Here is a 23,267-nt window from a genome sequence, read left to right on the forward strand (position 1 = left end):
AGCCGCTGCCTTCGGCTCAGGTCTTGATCTCAGGGTCCTGGGATCGAGTTCCGCATCGGGCTCTCTGCTCGGCAGGGAGCCTGCTTCCCTTCCCCTCTCTCTGCCTGCCTCTCTGCCTACTTGTGATCTCTGTCTGTCAAATAAATAAATAAAATCTTATATATAAAAAAAGAAACTTTAAAGTGTGTGGTAGATAATATAATGCCCCCCCAAAGTTGTCTACACCCTAATCCCTAGAAGCTCTATGTTAAGTGTTTAGAATTAAAAAAAAAAAAAAAAAAAGAGTAGCCATGAGCTGGAGTCAGTTCCACCGTCCTCTGACCACAAGAGCAAACCAAGATTTAATTCCAGTTTCAATCTATCCCAGGAATTTGACCTTTTAACAGTCAAGCTGAAAGTTCCTGATCAGCACTAGTGAGGTAATCAGCACGATAAACACCCTACCTTTCCTTTCCTCTCAGAAAGATGTCTGAGCCTCAAACAGTCATTTATTTCCTTTTGCTAATAACCTCCTTGCCCCACCCTCCTACCTATAAGAATCTTCTATTTTGTACAGCTCTTCTGAGCAGCTCTTTATTTGCTAGATGGGATACTGCCCAATTCATGAATCCCTTAATAAAGCCAACTGAATTTTGTTTTTATTTTTTTTTAGTATAGAAATGTCTAAATTATTTATTTATTTATTTGTTATTTTATTTTTTCATTAAAATATAATGTATTATTAGCCCGAGGGGTACTGTGAATCATCAGGCTTACACACTTCATAGCACTCACCATAGCACATGCCCTCCCCAATGTCCATAACCCAGCCACCCTATCCCTATCCCCCACCCCCTGAATTTCATTTTTAAACATAAATTATATGGCAAAGGGAATTAAGGTAGCTAATCACCTAACATTAACACAGGAAGAGTATTTTGGATTATTCAGAACACGATAATCCCAGGGGCCTTAAACGTGGAAGGGGAGGGGTGCCTGGGTGGCTCAGTTAGTAAAGTGTCTGACTCTTGACTTTGTTGATGATCTCAGGGTCGTGAGATCAAGCCCTGTGCCTGGGGTTCCGCACTGGGCATGGATTCTGCTTAAGATTCTCTTGGAAAAAAAAAAATGGAAGGAGGAGATAGAAGAGAGAGTGAAAAAGAGGTAGCTGAAGCAGGGTCAGAGAAAGGTGCTATGTTGCTGGCTTTGAAGATGGAGGAAGGGGCCATGAGTGGAAGAAGATGAGCGGCCTCAAAACTCTGAAAATGACAAAAAAAAAACTACATTCTCTCCTAGAGCTTCCAGCAAGGAGCTCAGTCTGCAGGTGCACCTGCCTGCACCTCAATTTTAATACAGTGAGACCCATGTTGGACTTTTCATCTACAGAACTGCAAGGTAATAAAGGTGTGTTATTTTAACCCACTACATTTGTGGTAATTTGTTACAGCAGCAAAAGGAAACTACTACAGTTGGTGTGGGGAAAAAAATCAAGTGTTCAGTTTTGATGTGTTCAGAGAATCTGAACATGTTAGACAGCTATGCGGAGATATCAAACAGGCAGCCGCATAGGAGTCTGGAATTCAGGGGAGAGGTAGCGGCTGGAGGTACAAATTTCGGAGTTGACAGTGAAGAGCGAAAAGCCACAGAATGGATGAGATTAACAGAAGAGTGAGTATATAGAAAAGAGGTCTAAGGGGGCGCCTGGGTGGCTCAGTGGGTTAAAGCCTCTGCTTTTGGCTGAGGTCATGATCCCAGGGTCCTGAGATGGAGCCCCGCTTCAGGCTCTCTGCTTGGCAGGGAGCCTGCTTCCCTTCCTCTCTCTCTGCCTGCCTCTTTGCCTACTTGTGATCTCTGTCTGTCAAATAAATAAATAAAATCTAAAAAAGAAAAGAGGTCTAAGGACTGACCTCTGGGACACCCAGTTCTGACAGCTGACATAGGGTGGTTTAAAGCTAGCAAGCCCTCTTGGGCACCTGGGTGGCTCAGCCAGTTAAGCGTCCAGCTCTTGGTTTTGGCTCAGGTCATGATCTCAGGGTTGTGAAATAGAGCCCTGCATCAGGCTCTATACTCAGTGCAGAGTCTATGTCAGATCTTCTCCCCCTCTCCCTCTGTCCCCTCCCCCCTCAAATATATAGGTAAATCTTAAAAAGAAAAGGGAAAAAGAGCTAGCGAGCACTCCAAAACAGAAGCAGACACCAAGACGTAAATGCAGAGGCAGATACCTAAGCTAGGCTTGTAAGAACAGGCAGGTACTGGAGACAGAAGAAACAGATCTCAAATACAAAGAAGCAATTTTGGTAAGAGGAATCAAGCATCTGCTTGGCAATAGAGGTTGAGAAAAATTTAAGGATTGAGTCTGGGTAATATATTCTAGATGTCAGCAAAGATGAGACCTTGGCTCTGAGCCAGCTTTCTGCCCGGGCTTCCATTGCAACCTTACCTTGATTCCTGCCGCCCATGGGTATCTGAGTATTTTTCTAGCTTATCATTTGCCCTTCTTTCCTATTTCATTTTCTTTTTCCTTAATTGCACATAATACAGAAATAATACATTCAATTCATTCTGACATTTTTTTCCCCACATCTTAACACCTCCAAAATCAAGATGAATCTTAGAAGTTGATGGTGTGAGGGGCACCTGGGTGGCTCAGTGGGTTAAACCTTTGCCTTCCGCTTGGGTCGTGATCTCAGGGTCCTGGGGTCAAGCCCTGCATCAGGCTCTCTGCTCAGTGGTGAGCCTGCTTTCCCCCCTCTCTCTGCCTGCCTCTCTACCTACTTGTGATCTCTCTGTCAAACAAATAAATAAAATCTTTTTTTAAAAAAGTTGATGATGGGGGCTCCTGGGTGGCTCCGTTGGTTAAGCTGCTGCCTTCGGCTCAGGTCATGATCCCAGGGTCCTGGGATCAGTCCTGAGTCTGGCTCTCTGCTCAGCAGGAAGCCTGCTTCTCCCTACAACCCCCCACCCCCGCCTGCCTCTCTGCCTATCTCTGTCAAATAAATAAAATCTTAGAAAAAAAGTTGATGATGTTTCATAGTTCAATGGACAGCATGTTTTTGTTTCTTGGTACATAAAATAATGGTGGTCTTAGAGTCAAATGGTACCTTTGACTTCATGAAATACAAATGCTCTATCATTTAGAGAAACACTTAATATTTTTCATTTTTTTTAAATTTGAGGGGCTGAACTTGACTGAAGTTTAATTAAATTAATAATAATAGTCACTGGGGCACCTGAGTGGCTCAGTGGGTTAAGCCTCTGGTCATGATCTCAGGGCCCTGGGATGGAGCCCCACATCCGGCTCTCTGCTCAGCAGGGAGCCTGCTCCCCCCCCCCCCCAGCCCCGCCTGCCTCTCTGCCTATTTGTGATCTCTCTGTCAAATAAATAAATAAAATTTTAAAAAAAGGATTGGAGGGATTTGCTATAAAGTAATAATAATAGTCATTAATTTTAAGTGTACAATTCAATGAGTTTACACAAATATGTATAGACATGCAACCACCACCACAATCGTGATAAAGGGCATTTTCATCATTCGAAAAAAACGTTTCCTTCTAGACAGTCAATTCCTTCTGTCCACCCCTGTCCCCTGCAATCACTGATCTTCATTCTATCAATAGTTTTACCTTTTCTAGAATTTCATAAAATGAGATTGTACAGCATGTGCTGTGCCTGGATTTTCTCACGCAGCCTAATCATTCTCAGATTCATTCATGTTGACAGACGTTATCAGTTCGTTTTTATTGTGGAGTATCATTTCATCCTATGGATGTATCACATTTTGTTTGTCCATTCGCCAGTTGAGATATTTGAATTGTTTCCAGTCTGCGGCTATTAAAAAAAAAAAAAAGAAGAAGAAGAATCGGCCTTTTTCAAAGTGGGAAAAAGGGTAAACCCATCTAAAGCAAGTTGGATTATATTTTATTTTCTCCTCCCCATGACGCGTGAGTACCATGACAGAATCCTTTTACTTTAAAAAAAAAAGTATAAGGAAAACAAATCTCATACATTTTGGTTATATTACTCCTCTAATTATCAGTGAAAGGTGTTAAGTATCTGCGAATCCTAATCAATGTAAGGAAAAGAAATTCCAAATTTCCTGAAAGTACAGTTTAGAGTCGATAATAAAAAATACAAATCGAAAAAGAAAGAAAGCACAAGTCGTTCCCCCAGCGAGGTAAACTTTGGATAACATCGGGTTCCCTGAGGGAAACAAAGCCTGCAGAACCTTTTTTTTTTTTTTTTTTTTTTTTGCCAAAAAAAAAAGTTGTTTTTTTTCTATCTTTTGACCTGAAAAACACCGAACTTTCAAGAGTAAAGACCCCTCTTTATTTACAAATAGAGACACTGATATAACAGGCTCCAGAGCGCGCGGCCAGAAACGGCTAACTACTTTGTACGCCGGGATTTGTAGTCCGTGAAAGAGTCCTACTAGCCAACATGGCGGAGTTGTAAATGACGTGAGAAGAGCGACCCTGAGGGAGTATGGGCCGCCAGGGGATTGGGCGGTGTGGGGAGTCGACAGGCGGGAAGTTAAGACCAGGTGCTAAAACCTTTCCATCAAAGGAAGCTTGGCGCCCTGAAGTCTCGCGAGATTCTGGCGGGACCCAATGGAACGCGGGGCCTGGCTTATCACCAGGGGCGCTTGTTGGGGGCGGAGCTCGACGGGAGTGGGACGGGCGTCGTAGGTGCCCGGCGTAGCGGCGTTTAGGCCGGGCAGCCGCTGTGAGGAGCGAAGCCGAGGCCATGAAGGAGGAGAAGGAGCATAGGCCTAAAGAGAAGCGAGTAACCCTGTTGACTCCCCCAGGGGCCACAGGCAGTGGCGGTGGGGCTTCGGGCGACACCACCAAAGGGGAAGATAAGCAGGATCGAAATAAGGAGAAGAAAGAGGCGCTGAGCAAGGTGCTTGGCCGGCTGTTGGCCCGGGAGAGGGCGGGACGGGTCCGCCACCCGCGAAGATGGTTGGGAATGGGGCTGCCCTCTTCCTCTCCCGGTCTACGCTTCTGTTTCTTCACCTGAGTGGAAATCGCGTTACCGTTTTCATCCATTCGTCCGAGATGCGGGGGGGGGGGGGTGGTCCCCCTTTCGGCCAAGCCCCGGGGTGCGAGTGAGAGAAAACAGGGTGGGGGGAATTCCCAGAAGCTTTAGGTCAGAGCTGTAAGATGATGGAGAGGGAGCGACAGTAAAGAGAAAGAGGAATTAAAAGGTTAATTGGAGGGGGGTTATTAAATGGTGAGGGGGCCAGCAGGGGTGGGAGGAGTATTAATGGAGGCGAGTTGAGCGTGAGTGGGTGGGGGGGTTAATGGTCCGGGGGCCAGGTCAGTTTCATCCTATTTGGGGAGCAACGACGGAACTTTTAGTATTCCTTAGAGTTTTTAATTCTTTACACTGAATGAGGATGGATTTTGTTTTACGATGTGTCGGATGTGGTAGGGCGATAATAAGTCAAATGTTCCTGGCACCCAGAAAGACCAGGGTTAGCCTACTAATTTCTTGCTAATACATCTATTGAAAAATGGGTGCTAGAAAATGATGCGAAAACCAAGTGAACTGCGGGGCTTCCGTTTAATAGAACCTTTAGATTTTCCTTTCTCCATGCAGTTCTCATTTCTAAGAGTTTATAAAAACGGCATTATTACTATGTTTGAGTAATTCTGAGCATTAGAATAGTTTTCTGCTGGGTTTTTATAAGTGAGCTCATCTTTTAAAGACCGTCTATTTTCAGGGGCAGTGATTCAGGTATGACAGAAAACTGATTTGTACTAATTTGATTTTCCTCATTCATTTCTTAAGGTGGTAATTCGGAGATTACCTCCCACTTTGACCAAGGAGCAACTTCAAGAACATCTTCAGCCTATGCCGGAGCATGATTATTTTGAATTTTTTTCTAATGATACTAGGTAAAATTAATAAATAAAAGAGGGTGGGAGTAAGTGAAAAATTTTCATCCATTCTTTTTTATCCTATTGTGTGTTTTTTTAAAGATTTTATTTATTTATTTGACAGACAGAGATCACAAGTAGGCAGAAAGACAGGCAGAGAGGGGGCGGGAAGCAGGCTCCTTGCTGAGCAGAGAGCCTGATGCGGGAGTGGATCCCAGGACCCTGAAAACATGACCTGAGCAGAAGGCAGAGGTTTAACCCACAGAGCCACCCAGGCACCCCTATCTTACTGTTTCTATTTGATTTTTAAACTTGTGTCTTACAATATATGCATACTTGTAATTCAGCCAGACACCTGCAAGCACATTTACATAATTGCTTTCCTCTCTGCAGTCTGTATCCTCATATGTACGCCAGAGCATACATCAACTTTAAAAACCAAGAGGACATTATTTTGTTCAGGGATCGCTTTGATGGTTATGTATTCCTTGACAATAAAGGTGAGTCCTTGTAACTGAAGAGGAGTTTGTCATTTGTATGTTTAAGACAATGTGTGTATCACATTGTTTTCTCAATGCCTTCATAGCTTTTCTAAAATTCTGGGTGATAAAATGTGCAACATTTGGAGAGTTTTACACATTTGCTGAGCTTACTGCAGTCTTATAAACAGATGTGTGACTTTTCACAGCCCTTGGGTATTTTTTTTTTTTAAGATTTTATTTATTTATTTGACAGAGAGAGAGATCACAAATAGGCAGAGAGACAGACAGAGAGAGAGATGAGGAGAAGCAGGCTCCCCGCTGAGCAGAGAGCCCTATGCGGGACTCGATCCCAGGCCCCTGGGATCATGACCCAAGCCGAAGGTAGAGGCCCAACCCACTGAGCCACCCAGGCGCCCCGCCCTTGGGTATTTTTATTAACCTGTTACTTTTGTAGTTTGATCCGCTGAATGAAATTGCCACTGTTTTCTGTTCCTGTGGCAGTTTTGTTTGTCCTGGATTAGATGATCTGTTGTTTTGACTATTTACTAGTTATAGCAGTAATACTGATAAATGACTCTTTGAACTTGTACGACACATTTTAAATATTTACTTGACATCTTGCTTCAAGGGCCAACATTGATTTATTTATTTTAATTTAAATCTTTTAAGCCAGTAATTCCCAGTTGGAATACTGTTCAACTTTCTAATTTGTATTTGTGTTTAAAACATCGAACTTGATGATCTCCCACTTTGTATCCAGGAGTCTATAGGGAAGGAAAACTTCAGCCTTAACTCTCGTTTTATTTATTACCTGCCACTTGCAGCAAAGTGGTCAGGGAATTTAGCCAGAGAATGTCCAAGCTGCCATTTACCACTTTTCTTTTGGCTTTGTGATCATAGGTAAATGACATATCTTTTTGTTGGGCTGTTTCTCAGTATTACTTCAAAGTTGGTGAAAATGAAATCTTTGTCAGGGAATATGCCAGTAAAAGTTGAAGGATTGCCACTATGTTTGATCAGCTTTTATTAATCCCCAGTCCCCTTCCTCCACCAAAAGCAGTTACTTATCCACTCCAGCTTTATTCCAGTAGATAGCAATGTGTTCCTTGAAATCTGAGCTGTGTTTTAACTTTTTCTTCTCTTTCTTATTCGATGTAATTAAACACGTGATGAATCTTGTTAATTTATTGTTTTTGAATATCTTGTTCATCTACTTACTAATATTTTCACATTGTGTCCTTCCCTCCTAATGCTTAAGACAACCATTGTCTCTAAACTTACAGACTTTTCTTTTTCTTTCTTCATTTTTGTATGACTAACTCAGTCTGTTATATCGTCATGAAATGAGTGTTTTTGAAGATAGTGATTTAAGATAGCAGTTGCAGGGGGGAAAAGTCCAAATTCCTTAGCCTGGTAGTCAGAGTCCTTCAGAGCCTGGCCTCACTTCTGTTTTTTTTTTTTTCCTCCAGCCCCTCTTCCACAGTTCATTCTGCTTCAGTCTGGTTTATCTATTGCTTCTCAAATAGATCAGTTAATAAGCTAATCTGATTCTGCATTCACTAGGATTTCCAAGGTCATGTTTCCTCCCTGACCACTTTGTGATGCCTTCTGGTCATTTCTGCTTACTCTGTTCTGGCACACATCTACATGCCAATGATAGTGTTTTATACCCTTTATGACATTATTCTAGAGCAGGGATCTGGTGTATTTTCTTTTTCCAACAGTCACTTGGTTTTTTGTATTGAGATATAACTCACATGCTGTAAAATTCAGTGGTTTTTAGTATACTCACAAAGTTGTACAACCATCACCACTATGTGATTCTGGAATGTTCTCATTACTCCAAAAAGAATGCTATAACCGTCCGCAATCATCTCCTCTTCTCCCTCTTCTGGACATTTCATATAAACAGAATCATATAATATGTAGCCTTTGTGACTGCCTCTTTTACTTAGCATGTTTTCAAGATTCATCTGTGTTATCGCATATATTATAACCTGATTCCTTTTTTTGTTTACAATTTAAGTGTGGTAAAATACACAAATAAAATTTACCATCTTAACCATTTTAAGTGTACAGTTCAGTAGTGTTGAGTACATTCACACTGTTGTGCAATCTCTAGAACTTGTTTATCTGGCAAGACTGAAACTCTATACCCATTAAATAGTAAGTCCCCATATGCCCATTTCTTTCTCTTCCCAGCCCCTGGCAACTACCATTCTATCTCTGTGAACCATCATTCTGTATAAAGTGACCATCCTAGGTACCTCATGAGTGGAACCATATAGTATTTGACTTTCTGAGGTTGGCTTATTTAGCTTAATGTCCTCAAGGTTGATCCTTGTTATAGGGTGTATCAGAAATTCCTTTTTAAGACAGAGTAATATTCCATTGTATGTATATATACACACACACACTGCATTTTGTTTATCCATTTATCTGTTGAGGGACATCTGAGTTGCTTCTACCTTGTGACTATTGTAAATAATGCTCCTGTGAATGTGAGTGTACAAACATCTATTCAGGTCTCTCCTTTCACTTCTTTTGAATATACACCCAAAGGTGGAATTGCTGGGTCATAATGTAATTCTATTTTTAATTCCTGGAGGAACTACCATATTGTTTTCCATAGCAGCTGCACCATTTCACATTCCTACCAATAATGCATGAAGGTTATAATTTCTTCCTGTCCTTGCCAACACTTGTTATTCTCTGTTTTTTTTTCCTTTAATAGCTGCCATTCTAATGGGTGTGAGGTGATACCTCATTGTGGTTTTGATTTGCATTTCCCTAATGGTTAGTGAGGTAATATTTTCATCTTTTCATATGCTTGTTGGCCATTTGTATATCATCCTTGTAGAGATGTCTATTCAAGTCTTTTGAACATTTTTTAATTGGGTTTTTTGTTGTTACTGAGTTGTAGGAGTTCTTTATATATTCTGTATATTGACCCCTAATCAGTTAAATGATTTGCAAATATTTTCTCCCGTTCTGTAGGTTGCCTTTTTACTCTGTTTTGTTCTTAGATTCACAGAAGTTCTTAATTTTGATGTAGTTCAATTTACCTATTTTTCATTTTCATTGCCTGTGCTTTTGTTGTCTCCTGGTGTATTTTTTTAATAACAATTTTATTGAGCTATAATTCACATGCCATAAAATTCACACTTTTTAAAGTGGTTTTTTGTATATTCACAGAGTTGTGCAGCTATTGCCACAATCTAATTTTAGAATACATTTAGCACTCCAAAGAAAATCCCCCATATTCCTTAGTAGTCATTCCCCGCTCTCCCCCAACTATGCCCCCCGCTCTAGGCAGTCACTGATCTTCTTTGTATCTCTATAGATTATTCTAGAGATTTCTGATTGTATTTTTTAAATGAAAATTGATCTGTAGATTCCCCCCCACACACAAATCATCACACTTGTAGAAGTTGAATTTAAGTGAATATTGTATTTCCCTGCTGTATCTTTGCATTATGTTAATCAGTGCGAATTTGGGCTCCTTTAGTAACACACTGATTTTAGTTGTGCCCGTGTGATTTATGCCCATTGAGAGGCCCCTATTCAGGTGACTCCCAACCAAAGAGGCCTAGAAAGCGGTGGGTTGACTCTCTTGCATCCACTTTGTGACTTTTTTTGTTACAGCAAGTGTGGTATTTTTTCTAAACAGGTCAGGAATATCCTGCTATAGTAGAATTTGCACCTTTTCAAAAAGCTGCAAAAAAGAAGACTAAGAAAAGAGATACCAAAGTCGGGACTATCGATGATGGTACAGTATAGCTCTAGTTATGTCATGCTATTGCCATGGGTTTTTAAAAGATATCATCTTTGTGGGAATTAATTGGATTCCAGTCTTTTAAATAGGAAAACATACAGAATACAGTTCACGAGAAATGTAATTCACTGCTGAAAGCTTTGTTTAATTGTTTCAATGGAAGTGGGTTTCCTGTAGAATTCCCACTCTTCCAGCTACTGCCATTTCATTCCTCTACTGTCGAGCAATATATTGTTGACTGTTGAGGAGTAAATTACCGCTGGTTTGTTGATTAGAAGACAGTGGGGGAAAATGAGATGTATCAAAGTGCAATTCCTTAAGGTCTCATACTGTTTTATGATTTTTTTTTTGTTTCCATTTTTATAGAGGGGAGGTTTATCATTGAGAGATGGGATGGAAAATTTTTTATACTCAGGTAACAATATAAAGTAGCTGAAGTGGCCTGTTTTTTTTAGGTTTTGAATATGCAGCGAACTGCACACATAGTGATTATATTGAACTGGAATAGAGGAACTGAAAAACTAGAATAATTGCCATACAGGGTAAACTGGGTCCATATTTTGAGCTCTGTGTAATGTTATGTTGGATAAGGCCTTAGCTGTAATATTTTATATCTGATTGACATTTTGGAATCGTCTAGTTTGATTTCCATTATTTTTTATAATAGGTATTTTATAAAGAAAACATGGGAAAGGTTCAACACACAGGTACTTACTGGTTATATCACAGATTCAGATCTGGGAGACCAGATCAGTGATATGCTTCACAGTGTGTAGAAACTCCACAAATACAAGCAATGGAATGACTCAGATGTGTTACCCTTTCTGATGTCAGATGCATCTAAAAAACACCTTCAGGAATTACCATCAACTCCAGTGCAGAATGTAGGACCTCAAATTACCTTTCTGGAACACCTGATTTTCAGGTGTTGGGTTTACTTAAAGCGAGGTATACCCATACAGGAATTGCTTACATGCTATCTATTAATACTGTGAAGGTCCCATAACTACAACTTTCAGTTCTCACGTAACTCTCACGTAACTCTGGGTTAGTTGGAACAGTGACTTTTAAAACCAAACTACTTCACATCCCTGGTGTCTAATTATCCCTGACTCCATGCTATACCAGGCTCCCTTAGTATGTATGGGGGATAGGGGTTCTGAGAGTAAGGGACCAAGAAAGCCCTAAATGGTCTAGTGAGTGTGTTTAGGTTTATTTTTAATTTTTAATTTTAGGTTTATTTTTAATTTTCCATGATGTAGAAAGTTTTGTTAAAGTCTACTATATTTTCTGTTTACTTAAACAATGATTTAGATCCAGAATATAGAAAATTTTTGGAAAGCTATGCTGCAGATAATGAGAAAATGACATCTACTCCAGAGACACTGCTAGAGGAAATAGAAGCAAAAAATAGAGAATTAATAGGTAAGTGGGCAATAGGAATTAAGGACAGTTGCTTTTTCTTCAGATGACTTGTCTGACTCCCACTTCTGGCTGTGTGACCATGGGGAAGGCACTAACTTCTCTGAGCCTCTGTTTCTTCTGCTGTAAAATGCAGGTAGTACCTGCCTCACAGGGTTATGTAAATGCTTTGAGAAGATGGGCAAAATTCTCTGTGACCTATTTTAATGTCACATAAATATAAGTGGAAAAAGCGTAAAGACCCATGGGACCTTTAGATATTGGTAAGCCTTTGAAGATAAACTGGTATTTCCTAGTAACAAGTAGCTCACATTCCTGAAAAAAATTTGAAAATATCAAAAGGTGAAATTAGTTACTGCAAAATTGAAGACTTCTTGAGAAAGTCTAGTTTGGATGTTCTAGTAGTAAATTGTCACTCTTCTAGTAATAAATCGTCACTCCTCTATCAGCTCTAATCATAAGCAAAGCCCCTGACCCAAGATTTCCACTCTTAGGAATTTATCCAAAGGAAGTATGCTTTCAAAAAGCCAGCTATAAGGTGGGGTTCCTGTGTGGCTCAGTCAGTTAACCATCCCGACTCTTGATTTTGGCTCAGGTCATGATCCTCAGGGTCATGAGATCAAGCCCTGCGCTGAGCTCCACACTGAGCATGGAGCCTGCTTAAGATTCTCTCTCCCTCCCTCTGCCCCTCCCTACTCTCTGTCTCTCTAAAAACAAACAAACAAACAAAAAAAGCACAAAACACTAAAAAAACCCTAATTACAAGACTAGATAGCATTATTCAGAATATTGAGAATTACATATTCTTATAAAACTTTTTTTTAAAGATTTCATTTGTTCGTTTGAGAGAGAGCACAAGCGGGGAGGGGGGCGGAGGGAGGGGCAGAAGGAGAGGCAGACTCCTCAATGAGCAGGGAGCTCACGAGGTCCAGTCTGAGGACCCCAAGATCATGACTTGAGCTGAAGGCAGATGCTTAAACAACTGAGCCACCCATGGGCCCCCTAAAATGGTTTTTATTAATAGATGCAGAATATAAGCCCATCTCTAATGGTTTCCTTTGAATAAATTCCCAGAAGTGGAATTGTGGGGTCAGAAAGATTAGATATTTTTAGCTCCTTCAGTGTCTTCCCAGTTGAACAGATTTCTAGTCCCATTAGTCCCATCTGTAAAACAAGAGAATGTCCTTTGCACTACATTCTCACCAACACCAGGAATTGCTCTTTTAAGAAATTGTTTTAATTTGAATTTCTTCACTTTTTAAAAAGTATTTTAAATCTTCAGAACTGAAGTAGAATATTGTGAAACTTCTTTCTGATAACGTACGTGTGAACTGTTTTAAGGGGTATACTTTTCCCACCTTGGGTGGTTGGCAGGGAATGTCAGAAAATGGAATCCTTTCTAGGGGTTGATAAGTATTATTAATAATCTGTTTACATTTATGTAGCTAAAAAGACAACCCCACTTTTGAGCTTCCTGAAAAACAAGCAGGTAAACCTTTTGTTTTTATAGTTCTCTCAATACTTTTATTTCATTGGTTCATGGTCTGTAAACATACGAACACTGGGATCCTAGAGGAGAAATAGCTGCTTTTTCCACCCTTATTCCTTAAAGATTTGGCTCACTGGCCTCACTTTCTGGCCCACTCCTTCGGTCTGGTTGTTGGGCCAAGGATTGACTCTGCAAACCTAGAGTCTTTAGCTTATTCAAGAGACACTCCCTTGAGTTTCTGAAAGTCTCTGGAAATACAGCAAGTCAACAGTGGGAGACTGATACCAGCAGGCCCTGGTCTTTATTCTCATATTCACAATGGGGTGGGGAGGGGGTTAAAGAGATAAGGATGCCCCTTTGTAGAAAGTAGGAAGGAAAGACGATCCAATTTAGTGGGTGCCCACCATACCTTCGGGATTCAGTTTCTGGTGGAGATGATCTTGTTTGAAGGCTTATGCTGAGGTTTCTTTCCAGAGAATGAGAGAAGAAAAAAGAGAGGAAAGAAGGAGGCGAGAAATAGAAAGGAAAAGACAAAGGGAAGAAGAGAGGAGGAAATGGAAAGAAGAAGAAAAACGAAAAAGGAAAGACATAGAAAAGCTGAAGAAGATAGACAGAGTTCCAGAAAGGGACAAATTAAAGGATGAACCAAAGATTAAGGTATGAAAATAACTTAAATTGACTGCATGTTGCTAAAAATCGCATGTGTCTACTTCGTTAAATATGCATGCATCGTGTGTTGGTGTAAATATAGTTTTTTGGTTTTGTTGTTGTCTTTGGGGGGGTGGTGAACCAACAGGTATCTTTCCAATAATGCTAATAGTATTATTTTTTAAAATTTGAGATAATTTCAACAGATCTAAGTAACTTACATGATATTTCTTTAGTGAAGACTGCATTATTTTTATCATTGCGAATGTTCAATGTTTGGATTATTATTCTCTCAGTTCTTCATAAGTAAGGGCTTAGGGCTGGCTGGCATGAAGTATGGGTTTTATTCAGCTTTTCCTTCATATTTGATACATGAAGTTGCCTCATCTGTTTGTTTTCCACTGTCTTCAGGTACACAGGTTTCTGTTACAAGCTGTGAATCAGAAAAATGTAAGGACCAAGTACATGATACAGAGCATCTAGTATCATGTCACACACACAGGTCTTAGTTAATAATAAGTCCTTTTGGTGGTGGTGGTAATGATAACCTGTAGAAAGCTCTTCCCTGACTTGAGTCTTCTTCAAATCTGAGCCATTTTAAATTCCTACCTTAGAAGGAAGCCCAGATGCCTTCCTGATGCTCTGCTGGGTACCCAGAAGCTTCCACAATATACAGCTAGAGGACATCTGTGCCTAAAGAGCTCTTTTTTTTCATGTGCCCCTCCTAACTGGTTGCCTTATGGGAGTATTTAGGGATAAATATCCTGTGTCACATGCTTCCCCGTTACCTTCTTTCATCTACCGGGAATCTGTGAGCAGCAGATTCTGATGAACACGCTGCATCTAGGAAGCAGAAAACTTGTAGAAAAATTGCAGCCTTACTGCTTCTCTTCTGAGGGCATGGCTTGGGCAGCTCTTGCTCCCACAAATGTTCTGGGGAAGTACCTAGTACTTCAGAGAAGGTCAGAAAAAATCTCACAGAGGTGGTGGCAGGGTCTCCTTTTATCTCCCCAAAACGAAGCAGGCCAGGGTTTGTTGCCCACAAGGCTCTCCCGGGCTCATTATTGGCAACAAGGAGCTTGGCAGTGGGGTGGAAGGTTCCCATCTTAATTCCTTCTAGTGATCTCTCTCTCTGCCATGCCACAAGTGACCTGACTTGCTATTCCTGTCAGCAAGGCAGAAGGTAGAGCCAGCCATACTAGAAACATTCATCAATGTTCTTAAGAGAGTAATGAACATCCTGCCTTCTAACAAAGATGTTCATTGGAAAAATAAGAACACTCCCGATGAAGCCTCACGGGGAGCCCTCGCTTTACATTGGTGCCTCCTCGGTGTCCAGCTCGGACTTGCTGTCTGCTGTGGCTGCGCGCTGAAGTACTTCGCGCTTCAGTCTTGCGCTGCTTTGCCTTTCGCTTGGTGACTCATGAGCCGCCTTCACCCTGAGACAAAGCTTTGTGTGATGCCTTCACTCTGAGACTTGAAATTCTTCCATTTTGCCTAAGAATCTCTCTGAATATCCGATGCTTGGGGGTATTCTAGAGAGGTTCATGGCAGTGGTGTGAGAAAGAAACTATTTTGTTAGCAATTTGGACTTTATAAAGCACATTTTAGAATTGCATTGTCATATCTATGTGTGTGTCTCATATATAGATGTATGTGTGTTTGTGTGTGTGTGTGTGTGTGTATATACACACACACACACACACACACATATATATATATATATATGTGTGTGACGTTGAGCAGAGTTCCTACTCGGTAGAGATGGAACTTCACAGTTCTGTGAGGTATTTGGATTTTTAAATCAAATAATGAAACTATGATTGTACCATAATAAGTGTGTTATTCTCAGGCTCAAGGCAAAATTATTCTTGCAATGGATCGCTCCTTTGGTGACAAAGGCATTCGTCATTCCAAGTACTACAAGAAAACGGTCCAACAGCAATCTGCCTAGCATTTTAAATTTGTGGCTTATTTTCTGCATCAAGCGATATCAATATGCCAGTTTGCTACAGAAGGAGTACTTGGAAGTGGGCAGCGGTTCACTGACAGGCTGACCCATCCAAAGCCAAAGGAGTGTTGATCCAATTGCCACAAGTGATTAAACCACTTTGAGTGGATGACACTTTCACATTAATGGCATCCTTTTAGTCAGTCACTGCTCTTCTGCTCTAGTCATTCACCTGTAAGTTTAAGAGTATCTGCAGAAAGAGGCCTTCTGTAGCCTTGATTCAAAATATTTAGTATATTATTTTCTTTGATAGAAGAGAATGTCCCACCCTTCAAAATAAGAATAAATTTGTTCTCTTTAAAGCTACTCAAGAAGCCAGAAAAAGGAGATGAAAAAGAATTAGATAAAAGAGAAAAAGCCAAGAAACTGGACAAAGAGAATCTGAATGATGAAAGAGCCAGTGGGCAGAGTTGTACACTGCCCAAGCGCTCTGATGGTGAACCTAAAGATGAAAAGCCTAAGAGGTCAGTAGTCAAGGGCTCTTCGATACACTTGTTTACAGCATATTTCTACGTGCTAGTTTTACTGCCGTGTCTGGGACTCGTGCTTGAGTTATGAGGGGTAGGAGGATGAGGAGAGGGGTTTCAAACATTCTAGCACCTCAGTCTGGGTGAATGACTTCTGGTGTGCACTTTTTTTTTTTAACTGTTTTTCAAAATGCTAATATTTTTTTACTCTGCTCCAGAAGTGCCCCCTCACTGTAGTGGCCAAGTCCTAATCAGAGACATGTGCATGTGTGACTAGACAGGCTTTGAGGGGGTCCGCTCAGATCTGTTTCCCATGCAGGCCCGAAGAGGAGAGTGTCCGAGACTACCGGGAGCGGGAGCGGGACTATGAGCGCGACCAAGAGCGCATCCTGCGGGAGAGGGAGAGGCTGAAGCGGCAGGAAGAGGAGCGCCGCAGGCAGAAGGAGCGCTATGAGAAGGAGAAGGCTTTTAAAAGAAAGGAAGAAGAATTGAAAAAAGAGAAAGAAGCCCTTCGGGATAAAGGAAAGAAGACTGAAAGCACAGAATCAGTAAGCAGCTCAGAAAAAACTGAAAAGAAAGAGGAAGTGGTTAAGAGAGATCGCATAAGAAACAAGGTGCTGCTTTTCGTTGTATCTCTTTTCATGAGGCTTTTTTTTTTTTTGCCTGCAAGTGTAAAGGAAAGGGCCAGCTCACTGTATATGACAGACTTTTTTAAAGAGGAAGTTGAACTATCTGCAACTTTTCTCAGTCTCAGTTGGGTCCTTTTATTAACACTAGAAATTTCAAACAGACACAGAAGTAGAACAGAGACTAGGACACACACATCACCCAGCTTCAGCACTTACCAGCTCATGGCCAACCTTTCTACTCTGCCCCATCCCTACCTCTCCTGGATTCTTTTTTTTTTTTTTTTTTTTTTTAAGATTGATTTATTGATTTGAGAGAGAGAGTGAGCAAGAGCAAGAGAGGCAAAGGGAGAGGGAGAGAGAATCTCAAGTAGGCTTCCACACTGAGTGCAGAGCTCGACAAGGGGCTCAGCCTCACAGACCCGGGATCAGGACCGGGGCCGAAATCAAGAGTCGGACACTTAACCAACTGTACCACCCAGGAGCCACTGGATTATTTTCAAGCAAATCCTAGACATATCATCTTCTTTAAATACATCAGTATTAGAGACAGATTCTTTTTTTTTTAAAGATTTTATTTATTTGATAGATCACAAGTAGGCAGAGAGGCAGGCAGAGAGAGAGGGGGGATGCAGGCTCCCCACTGAGCAGAGAGCCTGATGCGGGGCTGGACCCCAGGACCCTGAGATCATGACCTCAGCCAAAGGCAGAGGCTTTAACCCACTGAGCTATCCAGGTGCCCCCAGGTTCTTTTTCTTAATACAATCCCAATAGCATTTTCATACTAAAAAAAAAAAAAAACCCTAATAATAATTCCTTTATGTCCTAGCTACTATGTTGTTTTTTCACTAATAACTTCTTCACGGGCTTTAAACAATGTCCACAAATTATATCCTTTAAGTCTCTTAATCTAAATAACCTCCCCTCCTTTTGTTTTCCTGCCATTTATTTGCTTCCGAAACCATTTTGCCCAGAGGAGCTATCGGCTCTAAATTGGTTGGGCTAATTATATCCCTGTGGTACCATTTAATATGTTTCTCTATCTTCTCTGTTTCCTAATATGTTTCTCTATCTAACAGTTCTATCTGGGGCAGGGGTCAGCAGATTTTTTTTCTGTAAAGGGCCAGATGGTAAATATTTGAGGCCTTGTGGGCCATATGGTCTCTGTTGGCACCACTAAACTCTGTAGGAAAGCAGGCATAGATAATATGTCAAAGAAGGAGTATGTGTGCCAACCAGACTTGATTCATAAAAACAGGTGGCTCCTCACCTACAGGCCTAAATATATTCAGGCTCAGTTTTTGGCAAAAATACTTCATAGATTGGGGCACTTGGGTGGCTCAGTCAGTTGACTCAGGTCATGACCTCAGGGTCGTGGATTGAGCCCCACATCAGGCTCTGTGCTTAGTGGAGTCTGCTTTCCTCCTATCCCTCTCCTTGTGCCCCTCTCTCTGTACTGTCTCGCTCTCAAATAAAGAAAGAAATCTTAAAAAACAAAAAAAGAATGCTTCATGAGATGGAGGGGTGCCTGATTGGCTCAGTAAGTAGAGCATGCAGCTCTTGATCTCAGGGTTTTGAGTTCAAGCCCCACATTGGGTGTGGAGATTACTTAAAAATAAAATCTGAGAAAGAGAATATTTCATAGATTGTGTTGTGTACTTCCTGTTGCATCATATCAGGAAGCATGTGACCTATGGGTGTCTTTCTAGTGTAATGTTCTGATCAATCAGTAGCCATTGTATTGTGGTTACGGAACAGGATGTCCTTGTTTGGATATACAAGCTGAAATATTTAGGGATGAAGGGTCGTAATGTCTGCAACTTGCTCTCAGATGATTCTGTAAAAATCACATATATATATATATATATATGTGTAAGACAAACCATAAGTGACTCCTAATCTCACAAAACAAACTGAGGGTTCCTGGGGGGAGGGGGTTTGGGAGAAGGGGGGGGGATTATGGACATTGGGGAGGGTATGTGCTTTGGTGAGTGCTGTGAAGTGTGTAAACCTGGTGATTCACAGACCTGTACCCCTGGGGATAAAAATATATGTTTATAAAAAATAAAAATAAATAAATATATATATGTGTACTAAAGACAGAAGGAGCATGTGACAAAATGTTTATAACTGTGACTCTTAAGAGAAGGGTATTAGGTATTCATTGCACATGTTTTGCAACATTTCTATAGATTTAAAATTTCTCTAGGTGATAAAGTTGAAAAAACAACTGATCAATAGGTTTAGGTATTGTAAAGCCTGATCCATCTACCATAAAAAATTTTAGCCTGAGGGGCGCGTGGGTGGCTCAGTGGGCTAAGCCTCTGCCTTCAGTTCAGGTCGTGATCTCAGGGTCCTGGGATCGAGCCCCATGTCGGGCTCTCTGCTCAGCGGGGAGCCTGCTTCACCCTCTCTCTGCCTGCCTCTCTGCCTACTTGTGCTCTCTCTATCAAATAAATCTTTAAAAATTAAAAAAAAATTTTAGCCCAAAATTCAGTTTATACAGGAAAGGCAGGATAAACACTTGTTCCTTTCCCTTTATGTACCAGCATTCAGAGTAATGAGCTGGTGTCCCAGCCACTTCTAGGTAATCAGTGAGTTTTGTTTTGTTGCAATAACTTGTGGATTTAGAAATAGTTGGCACATTCCAACTTGTTACCATTGTCCTTGTTGATGTTTTACATTGTTCCTTCTTTGCCCAGTGGGAGCCCCATCATCCATTTCATTAAATACTATGTAGGAATTTTAACCTGTTTCAACATTTCATCTTATAAAAATAGTGAAACATTTTGCTGGAATTGTTCAGTTGAGAATAATGCTTTAAGGCTAACTTTCATACACCAGGGAGAAAGGGTAAGGAAGGCTCATATCATTTTTTGTTAAATTCAAAAAGGGCTTAACGTCTAAGTTTTCCAGAATCCTTCTGTCATAAACCATACACATTACTTGAATTAAGAGGTACGTGATGACTTTATTGAGGCTTAGTTAGGAATTTGAGATCTAAAATGCCACCTAGAGAGTCTCAGACTGGGGTGGTTAGTTGCCATACATGAATTAAGAAATAATCATGTTTGTGGCAAGTTGCATAGGGTCCACGCTCATAGTTTCAGGGAGGTCTCCACTTAAGACTTTGCATTCTTTATTACTGTTTTACTCCTATGATGATCTTACGTGATAGTGAATGTTAAAGTCAGTTTACTGATGGGGAAGAGAGACAGGCAATGGCTAAGGTTTCGAAATAAAGGAAATTCCAGCTAATTCAGTTTATCTTGAGATGGTTAAGAAAATTAGATTTATTGAAAACATATCATAGGGATATAAAATAATAATTAGAAAATGGTTGCTTTTATTTGGAGATCGGGAAAGGAAGTGGGCAGTTAGAGGCAAATTAACCATCAGCACTGTCGGTTTGATCTCGTAGGAATTGTCTTTGGTATACATCAATATATAACTTATGACTGTAAATCCCCTATAAATGTTGAGTAGCGGTGTTGTAACATTAACATTTAATTTTACTTTAGGATCGCCCAGCAATGCAGCTTTACCAACCAGGAGCTCGAAGCCGAAATCGACTCTGTCCACCTGATGACAGCACCAAGTCTGGAGATTCAGCAGTAGAAAAAAAGCAGGAAAGTGGTATTAGCCATAGAAAAGAAGGAGGAGAGGAGTGATAAGTCCAGAAGGCCTTAGGTGTCCTGACTGTCTAGGCAGCCAAAGAGCATGTATTAAGCAATCCAGAAGTGCCTTCAGGGCAAAGGAGTAGAGAGAGAGAAAGGGGATCGCTGTGCTGGTGGGGTACACTGCAGAGGAGTATGTTTTTTTCCTTTGCGTCAAAGCAGGAACCTGACTGCAGGTTCAGGTTGGAAGTTCAATTTCATTTTTTATGCAGTTCCTACAAATTAACTTTAAAGTGTCAGACAAAGATGGGGGAGAGGACATGCATTGTAATTTGCAGGCAGGAAAGGTCAGGTGAGGACTTCATTAGGTATGACACAGGAGGGGGAATAAAGACAGCTGGTTCTGAAAGCAAGGTTTGGGAAATCCTGGATTGAATTCTCTTCATTTGAGTGGAACAGAGTCACTGTGAAGTCTTGTTCAGATCTAGTTACATTCATTGTTGGTGGTAACTGTTGACTTTGTGTAGTGTAGGTGCAACAAGCATGTAATTGTAGTACAAGGACAGTGGAGGATATAACAAATTTTTGCCTGTACAAAAATTTCACCAGTCCTGTCGTGTCTATAGCCTGTGTCCTAAAGTTTTAGGATTAGTTTTAGTTTTTTGTTTGCTTACGTGAGCTTAGCACAAAGAGTATTTTTAAACATCTCCTTTTTTGCCTTTAGCAGTTTTTATATTAATAAGTAAAATTTAACCCTTGTTTGATTCTTGACAATCCAGTCTTTGTTCTAATCTTAGGTCTCATGATCTGAGTGCACACCCTCTCCAGGAAGGAAACCGTACCAATATTTGTTCCTGTCAAATAGCAACTTTTAGTCCTGGCTTGTTTTGCATTGATGTCAATAAATATCAGCATCGCTCAAGTGTGAAGCTAAGTGTATTCATTAACTACTAAATAACTATTCATTTTGAGACATTAAATTTCCGATACTGAATTAACCTCTTGGGTATTTTGAAAGGGGATGAAGGATACTCCTTTCTGCCTTCACTGGCATTATGCCTTTATTCTTCCCACCAAGAAGATCCAATCATGGTTCACTACTCTCGTTCCACAAAAACCAAAATGTCTGGACGATATCCTTGAGCTGCTGCTTCATGTCCATCCTGCCGGCTTCTCCTAACGTGGCGTCAGTCTGCCCTTACTAAGTGACCATTTTAGTTTAACTCACCTTTGAGAAACCAGTTTCCCGGGAGGCGGGTAAAGAGGATCAAGATGACTAAAAGAATGGTCCTCAGCTGGGAGAGAGGACCAAAATACAGGAAGGGCAAATTTCAAAGAGAATGGCTGGCAGCAGCCCGCGCCTCAGAGAGGTCAGGGAAGCCGAGATGTGTTCACCAGGCTTGGCAGTATTGAGGTCAGTAGTGAACTGCTGAGGCAGAAACCACGTTACGGGGAGGGGCGAGTGGCAGGTAGGAAATGTGGATGGGGCAGCTGATGAATGGACCTCGGAGCTCAGAGAAGAGGTCTGGGCTGGAGGTACAGATTGAGAATTTGGCTGTTTTAGGTGACCATTGAATCCATGGATCTAGATTTAGTCACTTAGGGGAAAGAGAGTGAAGAAAGAACAAGCAGACCTAGGGCCCAGCCTTGAAGAACCATAAGGTTACAGGTAAGGAAAAGCACCGTCAGAGACAGAAAAGGGATAGCCAGAGAGGAGGTGGGAAACCGGCAGACTCCAATACTCCCTAACCCGAAAGATTGAAGAAGGCCATCAGCAGGGTTGGACGCTGCTGGAAGGTCAAGTGTGATGCCTGAGAAAAAGGCCATGGTTTTCTACAAATCTCTGAGGACCTGGAATTACAGGGACTGGAAGCCAGACCAGGTTGAGAATGGTTACAGCATAGACGTTTGGCAGTGAGAAAAATGGAGACAGGTAAATGGTGCTGAGGAAGGATTATTTTAAATACAAGAACTACCAAAGCATGTTTAGAAGCCGAAAGGAAACCTCAGAAAGACCCAAGGGAAGCGACTGTCAGCCAGGTCTCCTGGGAAGGCAGGTGAAAGCAGGGCAGCACAGGGGAGAGACGGAGAAGCAGGAGAAGCAATGCCCCGCAGCCGCCAGTCCTGAGCTGGTGTCACTTGCCTCCCTCCCCAGCCTGGGACCTGCAGCCAGGCCTCTCGAGGCTGTGTTCCCATCAACCCCTCCCTCGGTTGTCCTACTCACCCTTGCCAGTCCGGACTCGGTAAACTGCGCTTCCCTACGCCCCTTAACATTTTTCCATTTACATATTCACTTCAGCAAACACTGATCAGGACCCAAGTCCTTGTCTTTGAGAAACCATGGTCTGGTGGTGGCAAGAAGCAACTAGAAATAACCAGAGCATGGTGCACCATGTAAGGAGGGCTAGGATGGCACGGCCAGGTGTGGGCATCACCTGCCCCTAAGCTGCCAAGTGTTGCTGGAGAAAACCCCTCAACCAGATCAACCAGTGAGACTACAGGCGGGCCCTCCGTCCTGCCCAGCAGTTTAAATCGCACCAACTTCCTTTGCCGCAGGGCCACCTTGCTCTCCCTGGCAGGCTCCCCTGGCTCTCCTGGGAGGGAGGGGTGGGGACCACTTCCTCGTAACTCATCATTTAAGGTCTCCGTGAACACCAGCTGCTGCAAACAACAGGAAAGTAAGCATTCGTTCCGTTTTGCCTACTTCAGATAAAGGTTCAGTTTGTTTTGGGGGATAACGACAGGACGGAGACAACTGAGACGCTGGATATCAGAACATCCGTGGAACACCCCCTGCGTGCTGGCACGAAGACTACAAACTACGGTAGCGAACAAGGTCCCCGCCCTCGTGATACTTAAAACCCCGGAGCG

At 41.6% G+C, this 23,267-nt stretch overlaps 1 protein-coding gene across 2 annotated transcripts; it reads left to right on the top strand.

Moving 5' to 3' along the window:
* The first annotated feature begins 4,519 nt into the window (after positions 1-4,519).
* On the top strand, positions 4,520-21,337 carry UPF3B (UPF3B regulator of nonsense mediated mRNA decay). Of its 2 annotated transcripts, XM_059385011.1 has the most exons (11): positions 4,520-4,879; positions 5,771-5,877; positions 6,253-6,359; positions 10,012-10,110; positions 11,431-11,541; positions 12,984-13,027; positions 13,502-13,684; positions 14,087-14,125; positions 15,990-16,150; positions 16,473-16,767; positions 20,301-21,337. In XM_059385011.1, exons 1-11 carry the CDS (start codon positions 4,724-4,726, stop codon positions 20,448-20,450), a joined length of 1,452 nt encoding a protein of 483 aa, XP_059240994.1. In that variant the 5' UTR covers positions 4,520-4,723; the 3' UTR covers positions 20,451-21,337. The 2 variants fall into 2 exon arrangements, with proteins under 2 accessions (XP_059240994.1, XP_059240995.1); XM_059385012.1 differs by lacking the exon at positions 14,087-14,125 and having other exon boundaries at positions 4,529-4,879; positions 20,301-21,336.
* The last annotated feature ends 1,930 nt before the right edge of the window (positions 21,338-23,267 follow it).

The sequence above is a fragment of the Mustela nigripes genome, chromosome X (assembly GCF_022355385.1).
Source record: "Mustela nigripes isolate SB6536 chromosome X, MUSNIG.SB6536, whole genome shotgun sequence".
Lineage (NCBI taxonomy): Eukaryota > Metazoa > Chordata > Mammalia > Carnivora > Mustelidae > Mustela > Mustela nigripes.